This window comes from Leucopleurus acutus (assembly GCF_964270905.1).
Source record: "Leucopleurus acutus genome assembly, chromosome: 4".
NCBI lineage: Eukaryota > Metazoa > Chordata > Mammalia > Artiodactyla > Delphinidae > Leucopleurus > Leucopleurus acutus.
Genome location: NC_139146.1, coordinates 35801147 through 35824576, shown reverse-complemented (window position 1 = coordinate 35824576; position 23430 = coordinate 35801147). Strand labels below are relative to the sequence as shown.

Below are 23430 nucleotides of genomic sequence, written 5' to 3'. Positions count from 1 at the left end.
GAGTATAGTTGATTTACAATGTTGTGTTAGCTTCAGGTGTACAGCAAAGTGAATCAGTTATACATATACATATATCCACTCTTTTTTAGATTCTTTTCCCATATAGGCCATTACAGAGTATTGAGTAGAGTTCCCCGTGCTATACAATATATACTGAACTTTAAAACACTCTGTACTCCTGTTATGATGTCTTTCCTTCCAGCCTCTTCCATTGCCTCAGGCTTTAGGTGAATTTAAAACTAGGAACACAAATTTGAGTCTATTATCCATGTTTAAGTTAAAACATTTTTAGGGCTTCCCTGGTGGCGCAGTGGTTGAGAGTCCATCTGCCGATGCAGGGAACGTGGGTTCGTGCCCTGGTCCGGGAAGATCCCACATGCCACGGAGTGGCTGGGCCCGTGGGCCATGGCCGCTGAGGCTGCATGTCCGGAGCCTGTGCTCCGCAACGGGAGAGGCCACAGCAGTGAGAGGCCCGCGTACCGCAAAAACAAACAAACAAACAAACAAAAACAGAGGGGATGTCCTTGTACTTTATACCTTATAAGAAATATCTCTTATGAAAGTTTCTGCTTTCACAGCTGTTTGCCATTAAAAAATATACAGTAGCCGTTAAGGAAAAAACTGATGACTAAATAGGTGCAACGTGGAAAGAGACAGAATTAGGAATTTCCATACGTGATGATAAATAAGTAAAAATTCATAGGGAAAAAAAAGAGGTACTGGCATTGTTCTAAACAAGTCACCAGTAAAACTGAAAACACCAGATGCTAATTCTGTGTCTCCTGGACGCAAATCTGGTTAACCCTTTCCCCATTTCACCGGAAGCTCTCATAATTTTGGAGGTTCACTGGTTTGATTTACAAATCAAATTTACAAATGGTTTCCCAAATTGTAATTTTTGAAAGTAATTATAAAATTGAGCAATTTAATTTTTTTCAATCCTCCACCACTTCATTTGCTATCAGATTCAGTGACATGTAAAGTTGAATGAGGAAGAGTTGGTGGCTCAGATCAAAGTGGTCTTTCTATGAGCAAATTAAATCAGAACTTATTCCTATCTTGTAAAAGCAGCATCTTAGCACCTACATGCCATCACTCCCTAAATCATACTATTTTGATGAGCAAATTGTGGCCAAATGTGATTGAGGATAATGAACCCCCTGGGAAGAACAGTGCTTACTTCATCAGAGGCCAGGTACACGCAGAGCAGGGCTATTTCTTCTGCAGTTGCAAATCTTCCTGTTTTCTGTCTCTTTAGGAAATCGCTCAGTGCCTGGAACCAGAAACCATACCGGACATCAGTGATGTGAGCTGAAGTAACTCACCTGCAACACCTTCAGAAGGTCAAAGGCAAGAGGAGTCTACAAAGGTACCACTGGCTTGTTGCCTTGATTAATTATCCATGAGACAAGATACAGGAGAATATCAATATCTTTAATTGTGGACCAAACAGGACTATGGTGACTCCCAATCTACTCAAACTATCTGTTTTATACTAAAACCTACAGAGACTGTGACAGATGAGAAAGATAGTATTAAAGAAGAGGGCATTTTCATATTTTTTGAAAATGTGGTAAAATGCACATAATATAAAATTTACCATCTTAACCAATTTGAAGTGTACAGTTCAGTACTGTTAAGTCCATTCATATTATTGTGCAACAAATCTCCACAATTCTTTTCATCTCGAAAAACTGAAACTCTATCCCCATTAAACAATAACTCCCCACTCCCTCTCCCCCAGCCCCTGGCAACCACCCTTCTACTTTCTGTCTCTATGGATTTGTCTACTCTAGGTAAGGAAGGAGCATTTTTTTTTTTTAACCAGAGGATTTAAACACATTTAAAATAGCAGATATACCTCTTCAGGATTTGGTCTGGCTTGTATTCTTTCCTGCAGAGATGGGGTATCAACCGTTCCTAAATCAAAGGAGGGCATTCAGCTTGGTTACTTACTTAGACTGAAAAAGAAATTGATGATTAAATTTTAAACTTCCTTTCCATATGATACAACGATCAGTGAAAGCCTTCTCCATGACTTGGAGTGACAATTTCACCTCTACCTGCCTGCTTTTTATTGAATAGGCTTATAAATTCTTTAATAAATTTCTATGATTTTCAAAAACACAGACTATACTTCTTTGTGAAGTATATTAGGCAAAAAATAACACCCAGCATTCCTAGGACATACTTTAGTCACATCATATTGATATGATACTTTATGGATTTTAAGCACTGTTATAGGTATTATCTCAGTTAATCCTCGCAACAACCCTGAGATGTATTATAGATAAAATCATACAAGCACTATATCAGTACAAGGACCCAGACTACCTAATGATCTCAAAAACATTTTCTGCTGTCAGGTTCACTCTGGGGGGATTCTCAGGGACAACTCCACACCCATCACAGTCCTCGATAACTTAGGTGGCTCTTAATTTTCCTCATTATCTTGCCTATTTTCATCGGTTTTAAATTCCTGTTTTAACCATTGTTTCATATTTCTCATCGAAAAAATATAACTTTATTTTACTTAAAAACAAGAAAAATAATCATGACTAAAACTTTTTAAATCCCACTTAGTTCACATTCTTTACAGAGCAAGTTCCCATACATTTCTGTTAACTTCTGTGATCTGCAAATTCTCTTCAGAGGGCTTTCTTCTGCTGACCGTACTCCCGGAGACCACATGATCTTTCTAAGTTCATAGCAAGTGATTTCACTGTCATACTCTCAGCTCCATCCTTAGACCATGCTCCTGGGTGTGCCATAGATTTGATGTTTGCTCGGAAATCATTTCTTTCTTTTTTTTTTAAAAAATTTTATCAGGGTATAGTTGATTTACAATGTTGTGTTAGTTTCAGGTGTACAGCAAAGTAAGTCTTTATACATATACATATATCTACTCTTTTTTAGATTCTTTTCCCATATAGGCCATTACAGAGTATTGAGTAGAGTTCCCTGTGCTATACAGTAGGTCCTTATTAGTTATATATTTTATATATAGTAGTGTGTATATGTCAGTCCCAATCTTCCAATTTATTATCCTCCCCGCCTCGGAAACCATTTCTTAATTTTATTATCATTTGCCATTTCTCTGGAGAGACTGGGAATCTTCGAAATCTGCAAATCCTGACTCCTTTTTGTTTAACAGCCCTTTCCTTAGCTTGTCTCTGTGCTCTCACATTTCACTGTAAGCAGGCAACACTTTCAATAGGCTGGGTGGGAGCTGCCTTGGCTACATCACCTGGTTCATCAGGAACATTTTCTACCCTCCACAGTTACTGCAGGCAATAGTGTTGATGAAATTTCTTAAACCACAAAGCGAAAATCTCTTTGTATCCAATTTCTGGTGATATTTTCCTCACTTGCCTCATCAATAGCCTCCTTAAAGTCCACAATTCTACCAACAGTGTGTTCAAGGCACCTTAAGCATTCACTTAACGCCCTCCTCAAAGTCCTTAACAGCTTCCTCCCGCTGAGGCAAATGCTCACCGACTCTTACATATGGCCGGTATTCATGACTATTACATGAAAACTCTGTAGCAAGTCTATGCCTCGCACTTCATTCCACTGTCACCTGACTCTGCTGTGTCCCTGGCACAGACTGACACACCATGCCACTGTCCACACCAGTCTGGTGTTGAAGTGTTGTGACTATATCATCAGCACCAACCCAGACACACTCATTCCTTGTCACATTTTCTTTGTGACTGGCTCAGTGAGTCACAGCTAGTTCCTTGTTCCAGACAGTGGGAGAATATATTTTCCAATCTTCTGAAAAGTCCAGCTTCAAAACAACCACATTTTCCAAATCATTTTGCCATTTATTCCACTGGGAAAATGGCACCAAAAATAGCTAGACTCAAGTATCACCAACGTGTATGTTAAAATCCGGTGAAACTCTCTCTCCTGTAACCTCCTCTTTCTTGGTGTTACCTGTGTTTACCGTTCTAGTCCAAGAAAAATTAAACAGAACACGTCAATCATGGAAATTCTGTCCCTTGAAGGTTATTTAGTAGTCTCCCCCTTTCCTAAGTCAGTGGGTTTCAACCTGAGGGGAGACCACGATGAATTACATCAGAATTTCCAGTGGCACTTTCCAAACTACACACGGTGTTCCCCATCAACTCCTTCTCCAAATGCTGGCATGCCCCTCAGGTTTTGAAAGGTCCCACAGGTAACTGTGAATTGCTTCTCCTCCCCAAAGCCACAATACCAGTTGTGAACTACTAAGAGAAACCTTGATTCTGGACATGCAGTATCGAATTTCTTTTCAGAGAGGAAGTTGGTAATTCTTCTTAGGCAGACCTCATTTTACTCTCTTTGGCTTGCTGAGCTCCACAGATACTACATTTTTTACAGATTTCAGGGTGTGCAATGCTTCTTCGAGCAAGTCTATAGGCACCATTTTTCCAACGGCATTTATTTGCTCACTTCATGTCTCTGTGTCACATTTGGTAATTCTTGCAATATTTCAAACTTTTTCATTATTATATTTGTTATGGGGATGTGTGATCAGTGATCTTTGATGGTACTACTGCAAAATGATTATGACTCACTGAAGGCTCAGATGATGGTGAGCGTTTTTTAGCAATAAAATGTTTTTGAATTAAGGTATGTACATTGTATGTTTAGACACAATGCTATTGCACACTTAATCGACTGCAGTATAGCGTAAACATAAATGTCCTTTCTACTCATAATAAGTTTTCCTTTATATGAGGGGCCAGCATACTTTTTGGTCAAAAGCCAGACAGGAAATATTTTTAGCTTTGAGAACCATTTGGTCTGTTATAACTACTCAACTCTGACTGCAGCATGAAAGCAAACTTAACCAATATAAAAGCAAACTGGGTGTGGATGTACTCCGATAAAACTGTGTTTACAAAACAGGTGGTAGGCCAGATCTGGCCTGTAGGCCATAGTTTGCTGACCCCCTCTTTACAGCATAAAGGAAGGTATGAATCCCTCCTTTTTGCTTATGGGCCACCCCAGGTGATGGACATGACTCAGTGGCTCCCTACGTCTGGAAGGCTCCTCTTTCTTCCTGCTGTCCTGTGAGCATGGTCTACGTTTCAACTTTCCCCTGACGAGGCCATCCTGGGCTTGCTTCTAAAACACCAAGCCCTGGCCAGTTATGTATCTCAACCACAGGGTTTGGAATTGTCCCCATCCACACAAGTAGCATTTAAACCTTTTGCATCTGTTAGATCAAAATGGCATCACTTGTGCTAAAGCCCATGATACAAAACCTACATTTAATGCCTAACCTAATTGCAGTTTCAACCTTTACCAGAAATGTAATCTTAATCAACCAGTCTGGAATTTTCTGGTTAGCACCAATGAGGTAATTGGGCCCCCGTGGGTCCTCTCTATCCCCCTAGAGGGAGAAGAGGCAACCTGTAGTATAAAACCTGTGCCATCCCCTCCCCCTTAAAAAAGCAGTCCCAGCCCAGAATAACCTTTTCTTTTCTTTTGCCAATGACCCCCTTGCCCCACCCTTCTTTCTATGAAAACCTTCCATTTTTGTATATGGCTCCCTGGAGCAACCTTCTAGTTGCTAGATGGGATGCCACTTGATTCATGAATCGTTGAATAAAGCCAATTAGATCTTCAAATTACTTGGTTGAATTTTGTCTTTTAACACATCTGTGGGTTATTCCTAATGACTTAGGATCTCTTTCCCAACTTACCATTGGACTGTTATCTTAATAAGCCTGGACTCTTTTTTCTTTGGAGCTTTTCCCAATGACAATACAACATGTGGTAAACAAGCTTACACAAGCTTACTTTTCACAGTGGCAGCCGGGAGGTCAGAAAGGACAAGTTCATAGTCCCACAGTGCCCAACTCACCTGGACACACACAGTTGCACCGGATACCCTGCTGGATGAAGTCTGCAGCAACAGACTTTGTGAGACCAATCACAGCTGCCTTGGTTGTGCTGTACACACACCTGTTCACAACTCCTAAGAATGAAGGAAAGTTCAACCGTTGAAGGAATAAAAAGACACAGTCAACTTTAGGAAGCAGGAGACCATTGTCATGCTTCCTCACACTCCACCATTTTTAAGGTTTTTTTTTTTGATGTGGACCATTTTAAAAAGTCTTCATTGAATTTGTTACAATATTGCTTCTGTTTTGTGTTTTGGTTGTTTGGCCTCGAGGTATGTGGGATCTGAGCTCCCCGACCAGGGATCGAACCCACACCCCCTGCATTGGAAGGTGAAGTCTTAACCATTGGACCACCAGGGAAGTCCCTGCACCCTTTCTAAAAATCGATATCAGATTTTCTCCTTTAATAGAGCTAGTTTCTGAATCTGGGAAAATAGTATCATTATTGGCACAATTCAGTTGAGACTTCGGTATTGAGATGCTGCACCTAAGTGATAGCAGTGGCTTTAGTTTTTCATCATCAGTTGGTAGAACGAAGAAATTTAGGGTAAAGCAAAGCAAAACAAAACACAACCCAAACAAACCCAGAGGCTTAGGCATTTCTTTGCATTCATCTCCGTGCAGGCTTACTGTGTACATCCTTGCTAAGAGAAGGAATGTTATCTCAGCAGTAACTACTTCATTTTCAAATCGAAATCCATCTGTGCCAGACTGTGACACTGTCCATCATCTCCACTTTTGCACTGCAATCTGGCCCTTCAACTTGACTTCTCATTTAGGGCTGGATCAAATGTCTTTGTGAAGCACTCCCCCAATCCACAGGCAGAGTTATGTCCCTGCTATTGTAATAGCACTTTGTACAACGCTCTGTTATGACCCTATCACACTGTAGAAGATGTGCATTTGCCTGACTCTCCCCCCTTTTAGACTGTGAATTCTTTGGGGTCAGGGACATCTAGTGGGTGTCTAATACATCTTTTTTGATTAATTAAATGTATAAAAGTTTCCTTCTCCCCGTTTGATCTTCATTTCCATATCCATTAGAAGGAATAAAAGGTAGAGCAAAGCAAACCAACTTATATTTAACTTTATGACTGGTTCACATCTAAGGCAAAAGGACTGGTACTTAAGAAACTTTAGAGCAATTTATAAAAAAGCAGTTTTATGATCTCTGCTACGCTTGTTCCCCAAACTCTTAGCTCTTGAAGGTGTGTGAGTACGTGCGTCGTGATGCCCAGAGGAAGACACACCTACCTTTGATGCTCGATGCCACAGAGGACATGTTGATAATGTTGCCAGATTTCTGAGCAAGCATCTGCCAAAACAAAACAAAGACCAAAAAAAGATGCTACTCTGCAGGCTAAAAATACTACCTCTTTAAAAGATGCGCATTTACTTATGGTTTGCAGGACCATCATATTAGCTATTAACATTAAGCACTGTTAAGCATGTTAAGCAGTCTTTTTTTTTTTTTTTTAAACGGATTTTATTTTCTTTTTTCTTTTCTTGGCCACGCTACGCAGCTTGTGAGATCTTAGTTCCTTGACCAGGGATTGAACCCGGGCCCTTGGCAGTAAAATCACGGAGTCCCAACCAATGGACCACCAGGGAACTCCCTGTTAAGCAGTCTTAATGGTCTCACCCAATCATTGCTGGGAATTGATGGCTTGTGTACACATTGGCAGGAACATTTCCCAGGGGTTTACTGCCCTCTTGTGGCATAATAGCATCAGCAAGACCAAGAAGGAACTCTGAGCTAAATGAAAGGCTAATGAATGTTAATGTTACTTTATGTTCCTGATGGAAAACTCATTCTCCATTCATCACATATTCAACATATAGTTGAATACCTACTGTGGTCAGGTACAGTGGTAGGTCGAGGAGATTCAAAGAGAAATGACTCAGTCCCTGTCTGCCTATAGAGCTGCCAGTCTGACTGAAGTGGCTGGTATAACCTGCATCCAGCAAGAGGAAAAGACTGTCACTGGGGAGGGGGCGGATGTGGAAAGAAGGAACCAGGCTGCAGGGCACTTAGAGGAGGTCTGATTTTTTGAAAGCTAGAGCGTTAATCAGAAAAATAAAAGAGAAGGGTATTTTCTTCCCAAGGAAGTGGGAAGAAGGGATGGGTCTGGCTGGAAGACAGAATGTGGGAGGAATAAAGCTGCAGAGGCCAGTGGGGCTAAATTTAGGAATTTTGGCTTTACCCTGAAGGCAATGCGGTGGAGACAATGAGGGGTTTAATGCAGAGAGGGAGTGGCATGTTCAGATTTGAAGATTACAAAGATTACTATGGCATCTTGTAGAGGAGAGCACTGGAAGCTGATGCAGGGATTTAGGAAAGGAATAATGAAAGTAGAGAGCAGAAACGTCTGTGGGTAACAGAGGTGGAGACAGCCGAGGTACGTGAGCAGGACTTGGTACATGGTTACATGCAGCGAGGGCTGCTCCCCGTCTAGGGCAGTGTTTCCTAAGAATACGTCCTTCAGAATCCCACACAGAAAGTGTGAAAGTCTTAAGAGGAGGGTCTGTGGCTGTCCTGTCCTCCTAGACAGGGTACACAGCAGCCAGTCAATATGTTTCAGTGAATCAAAATCTCTTGGGGCTTCCCTGGTGGCGCAGTGGTTGAGAGTCCGCCTGCCGATGCAGGGGACACGGGTTCGTGCCCCGGTCCGGGAAGATCCCACATGCCGCGGAGCGGCTGGGCCCGTGAGCCATGGCCGCTGAGCCTGCGCGTCTGGAGCCTGTGCTCCTCAACGGGAGAGGCCACAACAGTGAGAGGGCCGCGTACCGCAAAAAAACAAAACAAAACAAAATAATCTCTTGAGGTGCTAGGTTAAAGTGCAGATTGCTGAGCTCTGCCCCAGACCTAAACAAATATATCACTGAAAAAAGCTGCTATGAATTAAAAAATGTTTTCAGATGAACTTATATTTAATTAAAAGATGTATGTATGTTTTCAAGATGATATAGGTATATGCGAGGGCATGGGTATCCACCCATCAATGTTTGGGGGGAAGAAGCAAGAGTTGGAGAGAATGCCTGCCTCATGGGCACTAACTTACTGAAATCAGAGGCTGCAGGGATGACCATAAAGAACAAGGAGGAGGTGGTGAAGAGTTAAAATAAGTGCTGGGGGAGGTGGAGAACAGAGGAAGGAGAACCAGGATATGCTCTGTCATGAAAATCAAGTAAAGAAAGAGCTTCTAAGACGGAGGAGTCTCAGTAAGCAGTGTAAAGGTCAAAGAAAAAAGTCACTTCTGCTGGGGTGAGTTTATCCAGCAGCTTTCAAGGAGGTGTAGGAATGGAGAAGGTGAATAACTGGACGATCCAGGGATGCGTTTGCCAAGATTCTCTTTTTCCTTATAGTATTCTTACTTTCTGTTTTGATACTTAGCTACTAATCGGTACCTAAGAGCAGAAAGTCTAAAACAACCCTAAGGTATTATGTTGAATGGATTAAAAGGATAAAAGGAGAGGCTGAGGTGACCCAGTGAAATCCAGAAGATGGCAGGGAAAGAAAATATTGAACCCAACTTGTTTGTCTATATAATAAGGAGGATCATAATGAAATGGGGTCCTCATAAAAAAAGACCAGGAAGATTAGTAAAATATAACAGTGTTGAAAACGAAGCCCTAAAATTATTCTTTCTTATCCAGTTTAGCAAATAACATAACCCATTTAAATTAATTTATTTTCCCAGTGTCACTGAGGTATAATTGATAATATATACAAGCCATTTTTAATACATATGGAATACATGTAGCCCAATTTAATATATAAAGATGGGCTATTAAATAAGTTCAGTCTCTGATCTTCTGAAATGCAATAAAATCCTCAGGCAGAACTTTAGAAAACAGTCACCTGGGAGATGCTACTGCTGCCCACTAACACTTGGACTGTCCACTCAGCCCAGGTCTAGCCGCTGATTCTAGAGCCCAGTCCTTGCGTCCTTCTGTGCTGCCTTCTCAACACCAGCTCAGCACCTGCTGTCATGGTGTGAATGCTCTTCCTGGCTCTGCATGCAACAGCCGTCTCTGGCAGGTACAACAATAAAGTGAAGTGCCTGGATGTAGTAATGCTGTCTAGGATTGATCTCTCAGAAGCTCAGGCGGATGCTACAAAGAGCTCTGAAGATTCCCTCTAGCTGCATCTAGTTAGTCCTACTGTGACGCAGCTCTTCTGCCCCCACTGACCAGAGTCCAGCTTCTAAACCTGGCAGACCTTGGCTTCTTGGGTCTTCAGTGATTCCATGCCTGACCTCCACCTGGACTGACAACCTAGATTCATTTCTTCATCCAGCAAATGTTTGCTAAGCGGCTCTACGTGCGAGAGACTCTGCTAAGATAGAGCAAAGGAGGAGAACACCCAAATATCCAAGACCTCCCCGAACCCTCGTTGTAATGGATCCTCTCTTCTGGTGGACCTTGGATTCCACACTGACCTCTTTTCACAGTATTTTTAATTTGTTCTCTGCCTTCTGACTGCTCTTCCAGTCTTGGAATGGTTTTCTGTATGCTTATCCATGAACAAAAATTTCCTACAAGTGTTCCTATGTTTTGACCATCTGACCTTTCAAATCTGCCTAGACTCTAAATCCTGGCTTCCCCTGGAAAGTTCTATCTGGTATATGTGCGTCATGGTTAATGAACATAATTAGGGCTGGAAAGGACTGTGTAATCTATCATCCTCATTTTAAATGAAGAAATAGATACCGAGAGAGCACAGGTGCCATCTCCCAGGTCCCGTGGCAAACTTAGGGGCAGAGCTCAGGCTGTTCCTAAGGTCTTCCAACGCCAGATTCCAGAATCCCAGGTGAGGTCGGTTGGGGTCATTTTAACAAGTGGCACCAACTCATTCTGACTCCCCATCCCAGTCATTAATAACTCTTAGGATTTCTTACAGATGAGTTTCATTGGCTCATGTGGATTACTGTTAAGATGCTTTAAATCATAGACAAACTCGCTAATTTGCAAGTTAATGTCTGGTATTTTAAAAGTTAACACTTAACAAGCTTAAATTTCAGCTCCACTGTATTTCACACCTATGTCCTTCCCTGATATTTGTCAAGCATTCAGTACTACAATGAGTCTCATATATGTGTAAGTCTTATTCACCTGACCTGAGCTTTCCTCTTTTACCACAGCCTCTGCTTTTCCTCATATCCTATGCTAAGGATTAGTCTTCAAAAAATACATTTAAGTTCCAAATAACAGATTCTCATGAACTCCAAATAAGGAAAAAAAAAGGCAATTTATATTTTAAAAAAATTTGCTGGTTCAACATTCCATGAGCCAACCCAAAGATTCCTTCTAGGGGCTAAACAAGAAGATTAAAAAATTTTTAGTTTTTTTTAGTTACTAAGTCAATTTCTCTAATTTTCCTTTTAGCATTCATCTGTATCCTTCTTGACGTTAGGCCCAATGTCCAGAGCAAAGTATCTGCCCTGCCTTGTCATCAAAAAACTCTTCTCCTCGGCTTCCCTGGTGGCGCAGGGGTTGGGAGTCCGCCTGCCGATGCAGGGGACACGGGTTCGTGCCCCGGTCCGGGAAGATCTCACATGCCGTGGAGCGGCTAGGCCCGTGAGCCATGGCTGCTGAGCCTGGGCTCCGCAACGGGAGAGGCCACAACAGTGAGAGGCCCGCGTACCACAAAAAACAAAACAAAACAAAACAAAACTCTTCTCCTGCCCTGGGTTGGGCAGCATTCAGTATGTCAGTCATCTAATCCAGCTGGAATGGAAGAGAAGCATGGCTCTTCTGCATTTCACTAGGGTTCAACTTACAACCTTGAACTGAGCCGGTTCTGTACAAAGTCAACCTCGTTCGTTGTCTGAGCCTGTGTTGTCTGCTACTACCTGAACTACTACTGGTACTACTACCTGAACGGACAGCTTGCTCCCTTCATCGGGACCTCTATGAAAATTTCACCTTATTAATGAGGCCCTCCCACTAGACCTCACTGATAGCCTAGCTTCTTTTTTTTTTTTTGGCCACGCTGCGTGGCTTCTGAGATCTTAGTTTCCCAACCAGGGGATTGAACCTGGGCCACCGCAGTGAAAGTGCTAAGCCCTAACCACTGGACTGCCAGGGAATTCCCTAACCTAGATTCTTTTAAGTTCACTGTACTTACAACCATCACACACGTTAGAATTTATTTGATTACACATTATCGTATCTCGCCCCTCAAAATAGTACCTCCCTTATAGAAAGGACTTTGTTTAGTCCTCTGATGTGCCTTCTGCACCTGGAAAGCAGCCTGCCACATGGTGCTTAATATTCCTTGAATGAATGAAGTGGAAAGTTAAGTGAGTTAATTTCTATGAAATGCTTTGATATCAGTGTGCACTACAGGTTAGTCATTATGTTCACTGTTATCACTCTTCAGAATAGGGATCCTCTCTGGATGTCCAGTATGGAGACCTACTTATCCAGTGGTACTCATCCTAGCGGTGGTGGTCACCTTACTTTAGGAAGAAAGGCCTTGATCATCAGGTACATGCTGCGGACGTTGAGATTCATTGAGAAGTCCCAGTCTCTCTCCCCACAGTCCAGGATGGTTCCATGATGGACGAAACTGGAAGTGTGATTAAACCACGGGGAAAAAGGTGATCATTGAAAAACATTTCTATTCCATTTCCTTATCCTTTTTATTGTCATTTATTGGCTTAGACCATTGTCCTTTCCCTTAGCAAGATTAACAATTCAAACACAGTATCACTTAGTACCTTAGGTGAGGAAGTATCCCAACAACATAAGCTAAAAAAATTTATTTGAAGACAAAATCCTTCTTTTAAAAGAAGGCAGGAGTTAGAAGCCACCAAACATAAGAAACTCTGTACCTACTGAGCAGGAAACGTCGCTGCCATTAAAAACAAAGGAGAACAGGGCGCTTGGCCTAACTCCTATTTCAAGATCAAGAGTGCCTTCAGGTGGCACAGAGTTAACATTCTCAAGGGAAATCAAAACTGCAAGGAAAACTCAACATCTCAGGGTAGCAAAGTAATACCCCTACTGTACAGTTCTAACATACTGAGTAAACAACGTACAATAAGACAAAACCTTTAAAATAACCTTCACTCTTTTTGAAGTCACACTTCCTCAAGGAAGCTTTCTAAACATCGGTTAGAGTTAGAGTCCTAACTGATTTCACTGTCCCCTAGACAAAAATTATGTGATTAATTATAAAATATTGTCAGTTGTGATCCCTATGCACCACTGTATTTCTAGTTCAACCGAATGACAGCAAGAACCACATCCTCTATTTCTGTTCCCCTTACATTGCTGAAAATTTAACAGGTGCTCAGAAACTAATTTTGCTAGTTGTTTTTTCATGGCTCTGGGTATATTCTCATAGGAGGAATGAGCAGGTTATTTATAAACTAGATCATCACAATCGTTACTTTAATTTCCAAACATTGTAACATATGATAAACTATGGATAAACTGAGACTTTTTTTTTTTTTTTACTCTGAATCATGATTGGGAAGAACCATAGAAATATATTAGAAGGCTCTAGAATTTTTCTACCAATGCAGCAGTACAAATATAACACTACACAAGAAGAGTGGGATATCGGAGGTATCTACTGAGTTCCTGGTTCCTCACATCTACTGTCATGCCTGAGAAGGGACAGTGGGTACCAGCACTCGCTGTATCTACATGTAGCTGCCCCAGGTCCAGCTTTTCATCATTCATGCATGGTTCAGCAAGCTGGGTACCACCCTAATAAGTTTAATTAAGCCATTCTCTTTGTGCCGTGTATAAAGGTACAACATGAGGCTTCTTTTGCTGGGATTGATTGTCCCAGTAAGAAACACTGAGCTTGGGAGGTATAAAAGACTTACTAGAATATACCAAAAAATTGGCAACATCTTCATTTCAATAAACTGAGTACTTGGCTTCTGGTGTATATATACTTCCTTTTAAAGGCACTCTACTGGAAAACAGTTTTTCTTCTTATTTTATAAGTCCTGGTAGAGGACCAGCAACAAGTCCATTGGCATGAGCCTGTTACCAGCCCTGAGGAGAGCAACAGCGTTAGTACTGGTTGCCTTGCGTGACCTTAACGGCCTTTAGGCCCCAAGCCCATGTCAATGTCTATGGCTGTCTTACTTGTAATAAAAATTCTGTCCAAAAATCTAGCCACATTCCCCAAGGAATATATTATGGTTCACAGTGAATAATTTTGCCATATTATCAAAATTCTTTTAGTGAAAGTTGCAGAAAGCTTTCTGTAAGGAGAGTGAAATTAAAGAGTTATGAATTACCCAGCAACATTGAAGAGAACATCAAGTCTCTCAATGTCATTGGCGAACTGATCAATTTGTTTCTTCTTTGTGACATCAAGGACCCGAGTGTGAACACCTGAAAAATAAAACAAAGGACACTATTTGCCTATACTCATAAAGAATGGTTAGCCTTGAAGATTCAGCTGTTTCGAAGTGTGAAGACGGTAATATCTGTCCAGTGGGGCTTTGTAGGACTGTTGATCATTCGTAGGGTCTTCACAGTCTGAAGACTCTCAGTAAAAATCTTGACGTCCTCCCCACTTTGACCACCCAGTAACATGTCTCTTTCTCCCTCTCTCTCTCTATTCTCTGAAATGAATGATTCAGGTCTTTTCTGAGTAAAGACTTCACAGTGAAGTATGAATGATCTACAACAGATGCTTCTCAGTAAGCCAGCAGTAATAGCCAAGAGTTGGCTCATTTTAGCCCATTCTTTCCCCCAGAGGTTGAGTCAGTGCTACAGTAGTGCTGAATTCTGTCTGTGTGAAGGGGAAGGGCAGGGGCGGTGGATAAGGGATTGTTTCTACTTGAGCACTTTACCTTTATGTTAATCCTATTATTTTTTAGAAATGACTCTGTTGGCCAAGGGTACCATCACTTACTTCTGGACAAAATTACAAGTAGAAGAAACGAGAGGCCAGAAGAGGGGATGAAATACTTGAAAGCCAGACATGAGAGATCCGGCATGGGGTCTGAGAGATACATACTGCACAGAAACCCCCTGAACATTCTCTAATGAAAGCAGCAGTCATTATTTTTATGCTTTAAATAAAAATATATATAGTTTATTATTCTCTTTTGGATATAGAAAGAAAAGGTTATAAACAAAGAAAGACAAGACTGAAATTGAGTTGCAGAAAAACTTCTTTTCTTCTGTGCTTTTCTATTCCAACAGTTTGACTTTGACTTATAGGAATTATAATTCAGTTTAAGTCTAATGCAGTTAACTAGGTCAGTGAACTGATTAGTGTTTGATCACGGAACCTGTTCTATTTTGTTGGAATAGTCGACTTCCAGGTAAGTTCTCTTTCTTTCAGCGGTTCTGCTTTTTTTCAGAGTAACTCAAACTGAAGTCCTCTGGTGTTGGAGTTAGGTTCAGTGTGATGCTGTAAGGGGTAATATACACCTAAATAATCTGGGTAATCTCTTAGGGTTTCTGGTCGTGGTATTGAAACCAATATTCTGAAACTTAATTTTCGCCTGTTTCTTTTAACATTTTAAATGTCAAGTTTAAATGTAAAATTTACTAGATAATTTAAAATTATGCATATGGCTCACATCATGTTTCTCTTGGACAGCGCTGCCCTCAGACGAGGGCGGCACAGTTGTCATCAAAAGGTAACATAACGACTGTTAAATGTTCACATATGATTTTGTCATTAGCTACTGAATCCTCTGACATGTTGGATAAATTAAACATTTTAAGTATACAGCTTAAATACTTTGTTTACATTTAAGTGTACAGATTTTTGTCTCTAGGTTCACAGAATACAAATTTGATATCAGAGAATCAGGCTCTAAAAAGGAGGCCAGTGGAGCTGAGCAGCTAAGGAATTTTCTTTCAACATGTAAGTACTAATGATTCATAATCCCTTGTAGACTGAATCCCAGATTCAAGCTGCGGAGTTGCTTACCTGGGTACTTTTCCAGTTCCTGAAGTTTGAACTCATTGATATCTGTGGCTATGACTCTGGCACCTTCTCTTGCAAAAGCCTGGTAGACACAATGCACAAATACATCCTTTGTTTACATGGTTAAACTGCTCTCATGAACTGAAAGTCATTTAGCCTTTCTCTTTTATCTTATTTTCACTGTTGTTTTCCCTATAAAATGGGTGGAATTTCAAACTATCTAGTCTCACCTCATCCTTCCCATTGTTACTATTTTTATCATTAATTAGAACAACGTGACATACATTGTGCTTGTCAGCTGACTTTGTCCCTTTAATACCAAATAAAACGTTTTTTTAAAAAAATAGGATTCTGTTATTAAACACCTCTCAAAATACTATTATTTTTTGATTTGATAGCATGCATTCTATTTCTGAGCAGGTGAGTAAACTCCAAATAGTAAGAGAAAAATGGGTTATATCAACACTTTTCCTCCTAATAACAGTGCATTATTAGCTCTGGTGGGGGGTTTCATGTGTGAGAAGTTGATATAAATTAGAAGGCAAAGGTAACTTGATAGTCTCATAACTCTGGAGTCCTATATCTGGACTGACATAATTTCAGAAAGCCATGCACTTCTGTAGGGTCCCTGCAGTAAATTTATTATGGTGCAGAGGAACTGAGGCAGAGAGAGAAGTTTCTTAGGTCAAAGGTTATCAGTGATGTCACATAATAAACATGTGAGGTATTCATTCCTTTATCTGCCTGGAGTTAGGAGTAGTCACTTTTCTTTCTGTAACTTAAGACAACAGAAGCACTAAAGAAAAAAAAAAAAAGAGCAGAAATAAATACCCATGGAACCCAGCCACATAATTCAATACCTCAAAAGTTAGTAAGCAAACAACAAAAGATAATAACTTACTAAGGTAGCTGCCCGGCCAATCCCCTGAGCAGCTGCTGTCAGGACGATGACCTTCCCATCAAGTCGACCCATAATGGAACCTGTGGTTTAATCTAAAGACATGTGTATTTAATGGCTTACACTGTAGCACATGGCCTTGTGCAGTAATGTCTAGAAGGAACGGTTCAATGCACTCCTTTAAGAACCTGACGACAGCACCTCTGTACAAATACTCCTACCACTTGAGAATATTCCCATCATTCTCCAAGAATGATTACTCTAAATACCTAGCTTTGCATATGAAAAACATTTAGCAAAAACCACTGAAGTGATAACTGGTGACAGACAGACATCGGACTTTAACCCATCTTCAGGTTTTTTCAGTACCCAGAGAAGTCAGCCTCTGATGCTGATACAGCAGCATCCCCTCACTACCACCCACCCTCCCCGCTGGCCCTCCCTGAACACACTGCTATGGCACTGGGTGGGTCCTTACTACTTGGGGCTGCTTCTTGCTTCCTCTCTTGTAAACTTTTCTTGGGGTCTGCACTATTAATCATCTGTGTTTTTTCCATGGCCCTTGGGAAGATTTCACAGTTGGCCTCAGAGAGTCACTGAAAAAAAAGAGTTGGAAAATCAGATCATGTCCAATACCCCCATTTTACAGATGAGGGAACCGATTTGACCTGCTTAAGGTCATAGAACTGGTCAACGGCAGAGCCAGAACCAAACTCAGGTCTCCTGACTCTTTTGCTATGTGAACATTCTACCCAACAACGCTGCTGATCCTGCTTTAAAGTTTAAGCAGTCATCAGTAACACTTTAACAGACGCAATCAGTAATTTTTAAAAGGGAGGACTGAGAAATTCTGACATAGGGGAAATATGATGTGCAGAAGATATTTGGTCAGTGCTTGGATTGTAGATCTCAGGGTGAGAGGAATGGCTAGTGAGGAGGTTGGGGGTCGTGAAGAGTCAAATGATGATTAAATGAGGCTGTCTGCAAGGAACCGAGTCCCTTCTCTTACCCTGCTGTTCTTAGTGTGTGCCTCTGACCACACACCAACCACAAAATGGCTGCTTTCTCCCAAGACATCGTATCTGCATTCCAGGCAGAAAGAAGGAAAGCCCGAACTCTTTCAGAGGCCTCACCTTTCTATTCAACAAGTAAGCCTTCCTCAGAAATTCTAGCCTGTGTTTTATTGGCCAGCTCTAGCAGTGGAGGCTAAGAATCTGAGTTTGTTTTCCAGGCTTTACAAAGTAAAAAGGTGGGGGTGAGGGCGTGAGTTGGGTGGATGTTGAGTGAACTAACTGAAACAGCACATGCACAAAATGACGTCCACAATCAGTCTGCTCAATTACCTGCCTGATAAAGAGTACAGGTAGCTAGCTAGTCTTGCCTGGAGGGCTCACATGATCCAGTCATTGCTTTTTGAACTTATCTCTGTTCTCTTCAGCCAAACTTGGCTTTTTGCTGTACCCAATGTGCACTCACCGGGATTTCAAGCCTCCACTCTTTGTGCAAGCTCTCCTTTCTGAGGGCTAGTTATTCCTGTGGGCAATGGGCAATGAGGCTTTCAAAAGCATGACATGATCAGATGTGTATTCTAGAAAGCTCACAGTGGAGAACAGACCTGGGGAGGGAGTGAGCAGGCGTGAGCAGGGGGTTTCCTTCGGAGGTGGCGGCAGTGGTGCAGAGACAGTGGAGAAACAGCAGGGACGGACAGCAGGGGTGGATGAGGGAAGTGTTTAAGAGTTGACACAGGGTCTGGTCACCAGTGCACAGACTTCAAAGACATTACGTGGCTTGCCCAGTGTTTCACGGCTATGAATTCAAACCCAGGCCTCCTGATTGCGGGTCCAAGAGAAGACCTCGTGGTTCTAAATCCCCACGCAGCGCCAGGGGCCTGCGGCTCTGTGGAACAGGTGCCCAGTAACTGACCACGAGGCCGGCGCTGTGCTCGGAAACCCATCAGTGAGTTTGTGCAGAGGCCACCTCCCCCCTGGCCTTTCCCAGCCGATGCCTGAGTGCGGCACGAACGCTAAGGCAGGCCCACTTCTGGGACACATCGAGCACCTCCCGCCGGCCTCGCGGACCCTCCCGCGCCGTGAAGGATGCACCCACACCGCCCAGCCCAGCGTCCCTCGCTCCCTCCCTTGCAGGCAGATTTCCGTCGCGGTCTGCTGGCTCTCCCAGCCTTACCTAGATCCCTACTCATTTTCTCTCGCACCAGCATTTCCCCTAATAAATCCCGTGCGTGTTGAACTCTCTCGGAGTCAGCTTCTCGGAGGGCCAGTCTAACAGCGCGTTTTTATAAGAGCCGACTCCAGGGACTAGCTTACGACTTCACTGATGGTCTCTGATTGACGGAGAGCTGGGCTGTTACAATGCCTGACCTACTCTGATGCAATGAATTTTCAGCTTTTATTTTTCTTCTTACATGAGTGATACGTTTTTACTTAAAACTGGTTGAGTCGAAACTCCAATAATCTTTACCCTCCCCCAATCTCGAGCATGATGTATTAAAAAGTTGCTGTTGTACACTATTGGCATTAGTGACTTCTGGGTCATGGGACTGTGAAGGCACATTGCAAATGTTTCCCTAGGAGGCTCTGACACCCACCGAAGAACTTACTAAACAACTGCTGAAGCACAGGGCAGCCGTTTTGCTCCCTATGAAAACCTCCCCCGCGCTGTCCTCCCTATTTTCTGGGACCAGATTTTCGAACCAAAGCCTTACTACTAGATATAACCGCACTATTATATTAAAACGGATTTGTTTGGAAAAATGAGTGCAAACATGGGCTGAAATGGTGAAATGAGGCAACTTTCAAGAAATCCAACGTGAAAACCAGACATGATGGATTTCTTACTCTAAATATTGGAATCAAAGTGTTAAATTTCTTTTGCCGCGTCGTAGGCCTTATGTGCTCTTATTTCCGCCACCAGGGATTGAACCCGGGCCCCAGCAGTGAAAGCACCAAGTCCTAACCACTGGACCACCAGGGAATTCCCTCAAAGTGTTAATTTTTGATTAGCAGAGACACAGAGCATTTTCAGGATCTCTTTCTTTATAAGCCAGGAAAACAATGTCCACTTTGACACTGTAAACTCCTCTCCTTTGGCTATTTTGAAAAACCTACCGGAGTTTCAAACTTGTTAAAAACCTATCCGTATCCTGAACTAACTGCTAAGTTTAATCCTGAAAAAAGGTAATGTGCAAAACTAACATCCGAAAAGAAAACCTCTCCTTTTCCGTGGCCAAAGTTTCATTTAAAATATACTGGGAGGGCTTCCCTGGTGGCGCAGTGGTTAAGAATCCGCTTGCCAATAAAGGAGACACGGGTTCGAGCCCTGGTCCAGGAAGATCCCACATGCCGCGGAGCAACTAAGCCCGTGTGCCACAACTAGTTAGCCTGCGCTCTAGAGCCCACGCGCCACCGCTACTGAAGCCTGCGCTCCTAGAGCCCGTGCTCCGCAACAGGAGAGGCCACCGCAATGAGAAGCCCGCGCACCGCAACGAAGAGCAGCCCCCGCTGGCAGCAACTAGAGAAAGTCCGCGGGCAGCAACGAAGACCCAACGCAGCCCCAAATAAATATATTAATAAATAAATCTATTAAAAATATAAAATATATTGGGAAATCTTACTTTATTGAAGCAAGTTGATGGCGTCCTCCAGATCACTGCGCGGGCAACAAACTTAAGACCTTTGTTCCAAATCAGGTCAGGTGCCTAATGCATGTTGGGATTTGTAGTTCAGGTTCCTCCAGTTTTTAGAAAATAATTCTCACATTCACATACTTTATATGTAATGTGCTGCCATCTAGTGGAGCTCAGGTAGAACTGTTAACTCCAGTTACGTAGAATGTGAAAAGTAGAAAAGCATCTTACTTAGAATGTTGAAACTTAGAATGTTGAAATCATTTTCTTCACTAATTTAACCTAAGTCCTTCTCTTTTTTTTTTTTTTGTTCCGGTACGCGGGCCTCTCACCGCCGCGGCCTCTCCCGTTGCAGAGCACAGGCTCCGGACGCGCAGGCTCCGCGGCATGTGGCATCTTCCCTGACCGGGGCACGAACCCGCGTACCCTGCATCCGCAGGCGGACTCTCAACCACTGACGCCACCAGGGAAGCCCCCCCCCCCAACTCTTTTATTAGCACCTACTATGTGCTGCTCTGGGAGCACTCAAAGATTGAATGATCCAGGAATTGCATGTGGAAGTTAGCAACAAAATAGAAGGAATGCAGGTCACTGAAGATACTGGAGCCTTCCTTTCTGGACCCTGACCTAGATAGTTCAGAGGGAGGGAAATAAAAATTCTCTTGTGCTTTTTAAGGTATAAGTACAGTTATTTTGGCACACGCAGTCTATTCTAACACTAATATATACTTAGTGGCAGAATGCAGGCTCCTGAGTATACTGAGGGGGTTGAGTCTGGGGAACTTCAAAGTGCATTGTTGGGTAAGAGCAAAAAATCAGGTTTGGCTGAAGAGAACAGAAATATCAGATCAAAAAGAATGGACTAGATCCTGTGAGGCTTAGTAACTCACCACTTTATCAGGTGTGTAACTGAGCCGAGACTGTGTAGGCTATTTCGTGTATGTGCTATTTAAGTAGGGCTCGCTCAACACCCACCCAACTGACTTCCCCTGCCTTTTACTTTGTAAAGGCTGGAAAACAACTATCAAATTCCTAGCCTTCTTTGCTACTAGAGCTGGCCAATGAGACATAGGCTGCAATCTCTGAGGGCTTCTTGGATAAAAAGATGATGCCTCTGAAAGGCTTCTGACTTTTGCTCCTTCCCTTCTTTTCTCCTGGAATGCATCTGTGATGCATAGGGACATGGCAGCCATGTTGTGACTTGGTGTGAGGTCAGACGCATAAAGACAGCAGGGTGAGAGAAGGGACCTGGTTCCTTGAAGACAGCCTCAAGACAACAGCCCTGGACTAACTCCTCTGGATTTCCTATGTGAGAAAAATAAACTTCTTTCAATCACTTTTTTGCTCTTGGAGCTAAGTGTATTTCCAATAGTCACAGTGGCTCAGAACAAAGACTGTGAAGTCAGAAGGATAAAGGTAAGTCCCACGTCTTTCCCTCACTAGCTAAGTCACTTAACTATAAATCTCAGTTTTCTCATCTTTAAAATAGTCATAGCACTTACCTCAGGGATGTTGTGAGGAAGGACTCGGCATGTAAAACCATCAGTACAATAAGTTACACTTGCACTTAATGATTATTATATATTCAGTTATAATGGATAGCAAACATTGCCCTTTAAAAATTAAAAAAAAACCCAAAGTACCTTTTGGGGCCTAGACCAATGAGTTCATAGTAGATGGTCTTTTAATATTCACTGAATATGAATGGTAGGCTCTCAGTAATAATTCTGCCAGGCTCAAGAACATGTTTCTTATGAACAGTAAATATAGTTTGTCTTCTCTGGTCCTAATTTTGCTTTTCAGATCATTTTAGTATTGTCTGACCATATTACTGCTTTTTAACCTTCTTGCAAGTTTCCATTGCTGATTTTCACTACCATTCCTTCACAAACACTCATCACAATATTGAAACTCAGATCATTAGAGGTTAGCAACATTCCAACATTGATGGAGGAACAGAAGAGCCAGCTCTCTTTCCCCAACAGACACCGACTTAACAACCATATATGGACCGAAATACTTTTGTGAGAACTTCAGAAGCCCATTAAGAAATTGCAGTATCCTGGGTGAGGGCAAAGCTGAGGACAGCCACACTGAAGCGGGTGAGAAGAGCCATTTTTTACCTGCTACTACTCCTCTCCCAGGCTAGCACAGCTTAGCCCCTGGCTCAGTTTCCCCATCATGGGGACTAGGGGAAAGAGGAGAGTGGAAGATTCACCCAAAGTTCCAGCTTTTCGAGGGCTGCTTGAGTGACTGGTCACGCTCCCCTACTTGGAGTGCTGATGGAACCGGCACGGTTTGGCACCAGAGAGCCTGCCGCGCCATCAGAGGCTGGTGTGGCTCTGCACAGTCAGGACAACGTGCCCAGCTCGAAGCTTCATCCTTGAGAGGGAGGAAGAAGAGTAGAGTGTGTGTCTGGTGTTCCAGCTTCTTGGATGGCTGCACAAGTGACTGGTTTGTGTTTCGCCGGACTTGGGGTGCCGATGTACTTTGGCTGCCTGGGGGCCAATGAGAAAAATGGGCAGTGGGGTGGCTTCCTGCTGTAGCAACAAAGAACCTGCAGTACTGCAGACAGACACCAGAAGGAGGAAGAGGTTATGAGCTCCTGAAAAAGGCGCTGGCAACCCTCTCGAGTTGGCAAATCACACACACAAGCCCAGAGAAGTTGCAATCGCACCAAAAGGTTGATTCAGAGGACCCCAGCATCTATAAATGAGCTCATTGATGGTGCTCCCCTGTACGAAGCTAGAAGAGGTGGCTGTTTTTTCAAATGCATAAAACCCAGCAAAAAGTCAAAAGGCACACAAAGAAACATGGCCCATTCAAAGGAACAAAATAAACCTCCAGAAACCAACTCCAAAGAAATGGCAATCTAAGAATTACCTGTCAAAGAATTAAAAATAATAGTTTTAAACAAGCTCAGTGATCTACAAGAGAATGCAGACAACTAAATGAAATCAGGAAAATGATGCACGAGCAAAATGAAAATATTAACAAATAAATAGAAACTATAAAAAAGAACCAAACAAATTCTGGCACTGAAGAATATAATAACCGAATTGAAAAATTCACT

At 42.4% G+C, this 23430-nt stretch overlaps 1 protein-coding gene across 2 annotated transcripts; it reads right to left on the bottom strand.

Moving 5' to 3' along the window:
• Nucleotides 1-923: 923 nt before the first annotated feature.
• On the bottom strand, nt 924-20409 carry BDH2 (3-hydroxybutyrate dehydrogenase 2). Of its 2 annotated transcripts, XM_082837541.1 has the most exons (10): nt 20346-20409; nt 17193-17310; nt 16718-16809; nt 15820-15898; nt 14165-14261; nt 12363-12471; nt 7152-7212; nt 5858-5971; nt 1862-1920; nt 924-1273 (listed from the first exon to the last, which is right to left on the bottom strand). In XM_082837541.1, the coding sequence occupies exons 3-10, from the start codon at nt 16787-16789 to the stop codon at nt 1100-1102; spliced, it is 765 nt and encodes a 254-aa protein (XP_082693667.1). In that variant the 5' UTR covers nt 16790-16809; nt 17193-17310; nt 20346-20409; the 3' UTR covers nt 924-1099. The 2 variants fall into 2 exon arrangements, with proteins under 2 accessions (XP_082693667.1, XP_082693668.1); XM_082837542.1 differs by lacking the exon at nt 17193-17310.
• Between the last annotated feature and the right edge of the window lie 3021 nt (nt 20410-23430).